Source organism: Citrus clementina, unplaced genomic scaffold (genome assembly GCF_000493195.1).
Source record: "Citrus clementina cultivar Clemenules unplaced genomic scaffold, Citrus_clementina_v1.0 scaffold_6, whole genome shotgun sequence".
Taxonomy (NCBI): domain Eukaryota; kingdom Viridiplantae; phylum Streptophyta; class Magnoliopsida; order Sapindales; family Rutaceae; genus Citrus; species Citrus x clementina.
The window spans coordinates 19,718,140-19,724,139 of record NW_006262139.1 but is presented as its reverse complement, the minus strand read 5'-3'; the positions used below and the strand labels follow the sequence as shown (position 1 = coordinate 19,724,139).

The window sequence follows — 6,000 nt, the reverse complement described above, 5'->3', positions numbered from 1 at the left end:
AACTTCGTACAAATTAGTCCAGATAGGGCTTCAAAACTTAGCATTAAATAACAATGAATAATCCTACAATTGCCAACAATGAAATTGAATTATCTAACCTAGCAAAATAATCTTAGAATCTGGACAAATAGATTTCTTAACCTAAATGCCTTACACTCTTAATAGCTAAAAATAACCCTAAACCCTAATTTTATTTCAGTTCTACCCCTGGCCCTACGCTATATAAACCCACTCTTTTGTTTTAAAGCACAAAAGAGACACAAAATTGGAAAACATGACAAGAAAGAAGGTGAAGCTCAATTGGATAGCAAATGATAGTGCCAGAAAAGCCAGCCTTAAGAAAAGAAAGGTTGGCTTGCTGAAGAAAGTGAGTGAATTGACTACCCTCTGTGATGTCAATGCATTCATTATAATCTATAGCCCAGATGAAAGCGAGCCAGCAATGTGGCCGTCTCGCCCCGTGGTGGAACAGCTGCTTGCAAGGTTCAACAATATGCCGGAAATGGAGAAGTCCAAGAAAATGATGAATCAAGAAACTTACCTCAAAGAAAGGGTGGTCAAATCGCAGGATCAACTGAAGAAGAACAGCAGAAAAAACAAAGTGATGGAAGTTTCCAATCTCATGGAACAATTCCATCTTGGTAAGAAAACTGATGATTTTAACATAAATGAACTGCAAGGTTTAGTTTGGCTTATGGAGGAGAGAAAGAAGGATTTAAGGAAGAGGATGGAATACTATGAACAGATCAATCCTCCTCCACAAGAGTCTCTGCCTCCACCCCCTCACCCTCCTCAACTCCCTGCTCCAGAGGACAGCACGGCTGGTGTTGGAGGAAGTACAGGTGGAGGCGGAAGGAACCTCACAGAATCCGCTCAGTGGGACCAATGGTTCATTGATATGATGAAAAACAGCGAGAACATCGCTGGCAGTAGCAGTGGAAGGACTAAAAGTGACGCAGGGTCAGCTTCTCATCAAGCATTTGCTGCAAGTTCTGGTGCTGCAAATCAGATGGGGTTGCTTCATGGGAATCCTAGGGCCTATAATATTGGTTCTGATCTGGGGCTGCCTCATGCAAATCCTAGGGCCTATAATATTGGTTTGGATCTGGGGCTGCCTCATGTGAATCCCAGGGCCTATAATATTGGTTCGGATCTGGGGCTGCCTCATGCGAATCCGAGGGCCTATCATATTGGTTCTGACCTGGAGTTGCCTCATGCGAATCCTAGGGCCTATGATGTTGGTTCTGACCTGGAGTTGCCTCATGCAAATCCTAGGGCCTATGATGTTGGTTCTGATCTGGGGTTGCCTCATGGGAGTCCTAGAGCCTATAATATTGGTTCTGATCTGGGATTGCCTTGTGGGAATCCTAGAGCCTATAATATTGGTTCTGGTCTGGGGCTGCCACAAGGAAACATCAACATCGGAAGCAGCAGCGGCCTTGGAGGCAATGATGTTAATCTCGGCCTGCCGCAAGAGAATACAGGAGTGGCTAGCAATGCTGCCAGCAGCGATATGGGGCTGTCATCTGAGCTTTTTGGCGGTAGCATCACTGGAAGTGATGTTGGGATGCCATATGATGTTACCAAACAATGGCCTCACAATTTCTATCCTTGAATTTATGAGAGTTTATCATGCAGTTCATGCAGGTTCTGTTTGTTTATTTTCATCCAGTATGTTTTATGTGGTCCTTTTCAATTGAGTTGCTTCGTGTAGCTGAAGTTTTTCAGCTGTTATGGTGTTTTCCTTCATTTCAGTTGTTTGTGTAAGCTGAAGTGTTTCAGCTGTCATGTTTTCCTTCAATCGAGTCAGTTGTGTAGCTGAAGTTATTCAGCTGTTATAATGTTCTGCTTGGGTCATGTCAATGTTAAGTCCGACTATATTAAAAGTCTGTCTTGCCTTTCTATGAGCAAATATATAGGATAATCATATAACTAAAGAGAAATAATTTCTAAAAACTTAACATCCAACCTATTTCAAAAGGAAAAAATAAAAACAGAACACATGAGATAGTGGCATGAAAGAAAACAACCTCTCTTCTCAAGGTTTCCTTCTTATACTTTGAATAAAAATATTCATTGAAATTTATACTCCACAAATACTGCTAGTTGTTTGTGAAATACTCAGAGATGTTTAGGTTTGTACCATAGGAATACATTAAGAAATTCTTTACAAGTGAAACATTAATCATGAGAGTAAATGTTATCATGAGAGAGTGAATTATATTCCACAACTGAATCAGGATCACTTATGATACTATGTTAAAAATAATTAATAAAAAGGATCCTCTTAATATGTACCATTTAGACACGTGTCAAATAAGACTCTCTGCGTGGAGAATCTTAAATGACTCATTCATTCAATTTTTTAGATTCGATATCTGTGTTTCAATACACATTGTTAATGAAACTCTAGTTTTTTGTGGATTTTCAGACATCAAAAGTCATACCCAACATGTGCCCAAATAAGAACTTAAAAAGACACTTCAAATCAATTTTTTGATGCATTGATGTGTCTTTTCAAGACACACATGCAGTCAGATTCATATCTTTTGTAGATTGCCGAGCATGAAAAGTCATTCTTAACATGTTCCTTCCGACAAATGTTACAACGTAATTCATTAGGTAATCTTATAATCAAGAAAAGCAAAAAAAAAAAGGTAAAAATTTTTTTTTTCTTTTGATAGAAAAGAAAAAAAATTCCAATTTAATTGAATTTCTTTTCTCAGGACTATTATACTTAAATCTCTCGATATTTGCATTTTTATTTACTTAAAATTGTATAAATCTAGATTTTCCTTTCTAGTTTATTCAAAAGATCATCAATTCTTTTTGCATCTCCAAGAGAGAGAGAGAGAGATTTCAATAACGGATCCCTTGCTTTAATAAAAGGACAAGTTAAAAGACAAAAAAATCACAAACTCCAATGCAATGCATTTTGTCTTGTAGTGTATTGAAATTTGTATTTTTTATCTTTTAGTTTATTCCTCACTTTATTAAAGTAAAGGACCTCTAGCTAGATGATGACTATATAAGACAAAAGTATTGTCAATGAACTAACTTTGTCTACGGTGCATGTTCAAGTGTTATTAACTATTATCATTAAATGAGATATATAATGTTTTACCATTAACATATAAAGAATGATTATGCGAGTTGAATCTTTTTTAAGATAGTTCATGTGAGTGCTTAATGAGGCTAATAATGCAAGCTGTTTAAGCACTTGGTTTTTGTTTTGTAGCATGCATGGTAAGGACGAAAGCGAATTTTTCTATTTTTTGTTGAAAAATGAAGTGATTAGTGGGAAAAAAATAACTTAAAAACTTCTATTTTTATGCCCAATTTTCAACTTGGTCAAAAAGTAATAGCAATTAGTTCTTCCTTATTCATTTTCAAAAGACTTTCTTAAACTCAACCTTCTAGATTCTGTAGTATACTCCAATACCCTCCTAAAATTTCAACTGAAAGCAATTTTACAGTTTCTCATCACTGAATTGAAACGTGCAGGAATAAATATCCATTTTACCATCACTATAGTCCCACTAAAAGGGGAAATGTAAACAAGCATCTAAATTAAATTCAATAAATGAAAAGTTTCTACAACCAACTATAAAGGTTTTCAGACCGGACACAAAGGTTCAACAAGATCCACATATTAAAGAGGAATGCAAATGTAATGACATTCAAATAATTGTGAAGCACTAAATTTACACAAAGGAGAGCATAAACAAGAAAATCCCTCACGGACAGAAAGCAATGCAGAATCAATATCCATTTAAAATACATAAGAAAAAGAATTACAACATACCGGTAGATGAACTCTACAAAAACATCTGAAGCACAGTTAGAAGATCTTGTTGTACTGACCAGTGAGAGAATCCCTGAGATTTGAATAAAGGCCATAGAGTGAATACTGACGAAGATTCTCGACTTCGTACCATGAATTGAGAACTGAAAGGTGCTTATCAGTGCCAGAGAATGCCAATTGTATTCCAAGGCTGCAATCTACAGAGCCTCCATGGTTCTTGCAGCTGGTTGAGCGGATAGCACAATCCTGATTGTTGAGGCAGACAAAATTAGAGTTTCCTGAACATTTAGAACAACCATCCCTTTTCCAGTACAAGTTTTGCAGCCTGCCCTTCTTAAACTCAAGCGCCTGCATTTAACAAAATCTTGTCAGTCTTCACAGAAGCTTACAAGCAAAATTGAGATTATCATAAAACAGATTCTAAAATCTCTCTTACAAGAGTAAAGCTGGTTACGGTGTATGTACTGTTTGCAACAAAAGCTGGGAGGGACCTTGCAGCATATTTTCGACCAGCAAATGCAACCATATACCCACCATAATTATCCTGCAAAGCATAATAGATTATGACACTTTAAATAAGTCATTAATAGATGATACGATCATTTTTGTCAATCAACAAGGCTAAAAGAAAAGAATTCCATGTAAACAGTCAACTAGTATAAAACAGACCTCGTCTAGGTAAAACTATATATATAAATGCAGTTAGTAAATTTAAAAAAGAAAAATCGACTAACTTCCAGCACTATATAGCTCATAGTGCTGCACGTTTCATACATAGCAGTCTTCAATAGAGAAGTCAATTGGAGACTTTTAGTCTGGTTTCTAAATAAGGATTTTCACAAGAAAAAACTAAAACCTAAACCAAATCACATTCAATAAATCCTTAACATAATTCCTTACAGTTGTCTTCATCAACCAAATCCCCTATTAATTTCAATCAAATTTAAACAAGCCTAGAATGAAATATTGGTTGAACATCTCTCGTATTTCCTCCCTCGGTTTCTATCAATGCTTAATTCAAGCAATATAAGTTATAAGCTGTTTCATTCCAATTAATTACTGCTAAAAAATGTACAATAACAACAATCTCAAGTTTTATAGTAGAGAATCTAGATTCCTAAGCTATCAGCTATAAAATTGCAGCAACAATAACCGATATTTAGGTCTTTCTATTTTTAGTTTTTTTTTTTAAATGTGAATAAGAATACAATAAGTTAAAGTAAAATTTTAAAAAAACGAAAAGAGAGTTGAAAAAAATGTAAGTAACCGGAGAGAACGACGACGTGTTGATTGTAAGAAGCGAGATCTCGTCAACTTTAGGCCTAAAAACGGCGATCTGAGAAGTTGATGAAGAAAGCGAGAGTCGTCGGTCACAGGGAGACAACTGTTGGCTATTGTTGAGAAAGAAACTGCTCCTCGATGCGAACGCGATAGCGAAAGTGAAGCCGTCGGATCTTTCGACCTTCGTGTCGCCGCACGGCGAGTACATGTGGTTATTATCGGATGACTCGACTAGAAATGAAAAACAGGACGTCGTAAGGAGAAGAAAGAAGAAGATAGTTTCCATTTTTGCTACTTTTTTTCTTTTTTTTGGGATTTTTGAGAGTCCAACGCTTAGTTCGTTTGTTTGGACTTCACAGTGGAAGAAACGGGGAGAGTGAGAGATGACGATGAAAGGACGCCAGCTTGCTTGCTTCGACGTGGAAGAAGATTATGGACCTGTTTGGGCTCGATCAATGTATCGGTAAGACCAGAGTTTGGCCCAAATGATATCGGTGTTTAATTGTTTATCCCTCAAAATTTTGATCAATGACGTTACATTCATACACCTACTCAACTCTTCTAATAATTGCAAAATAAATAAATAAATTCTTTCTATAAACTATGTAAGATAAAACTAGTTTCTACTTGACAATGATACGGGATTTTTTTTTAATTGAGTGGAAATATTACCTTTTTTTTTTCTTACTAAGTGTTTTATCAATAATTAATTCATTTAGCTGAGATAAAGTAAATAAATCAAGATTTATATACAGAGTAATTTTACAATAATATAATCCCTTATTTTAACAAAATAAGGAATAAGATTAAATAATAAATATATATTTCAAAGGTTTTTTTATATCGTATTATGTCATTGTATGCATCAACATTCACATAAACATACACCAAGATCCGGGTCCCATTTAAATCTC

At 35.6% G+C, this 6,000-nt stretch overlaps 2 protein-coding genes across 2 annotated transcripts; one reads left to right on the top strand and one right to left on the bottom strand.

The window, feature by feature from the left end:
* Positions 1 to 212: 212 nt before the first annotated feature.
* Positions 213 to 2,021, top strand: LOC18038065. The gene has a single exon (XM_006429982.2). The coding sequence runs from the start codon at positions 275 to 277 to the stop codon at positions 1,613 to 1,615; it is 1,341 nt and encodes a 446-aa protein (XP_006430045.1). The 5' UTR covers positions 213 to 274; the 3' UTR covers positions 1,616 to 2,021.
* Positions 2,022 to 3,652: 1,631 nt separating this feature from the next.
* Positions 3,653 to 5,592, bottom strand: LOC18038064. Its single transcript, XM_006429981.2, has 3 exons — positions 5,073 to 5,592; positions 4,242 to 4,349; positions 3,653 to 4,153 (listed from the first exon to the last, which is right to left on the bottom strand). Exons 1-3 carry the CDS (start codon positions 5,370 to 5,372, stop codon positions 3,842 to 3,844), a joined length of 720 nt encoding a protein of 239 aa, XP_006430044.1. The 5' UTR covers positions 5,373 to 5,592; the 3' UTR covers positions 3,653 to 3,841.
* Positions 5,593 to 6,000: the final 408 nt, after the last annotated feature.

Bases quoted from the DNA above. Each gene is read 5' to 3' on its own strand.
- LOC18038065 (XM_006429982.2), top strand. From the start codon at position 275: ATGACAAGAAAGAAGGTGAAGCTCAATTGGATAGCAAATGATAGTGCC.
- LOC18038064 (XM_006429981.2), bottom strand. From the start codon at position 5,372: ATGGAAACTATCTTCTTCTTTCTTCTCCTTACGACGTCCTGTTTTTCA. The intron at 4,350-5,072 runs GTTACTTACATT...TATGCTTTGCAG, and splicing joins ACACGTCGTCGTTCTCTCCG to GATAATTATGGTGGGTATAT. The intron at 4,154-4,241 runs GTAAGAGAGATT...TGTTAAATGCAG, and splicing joins CCGTAACCAGCTTTACTCTT to GCGCTTGAGTTTAAGAAGGG.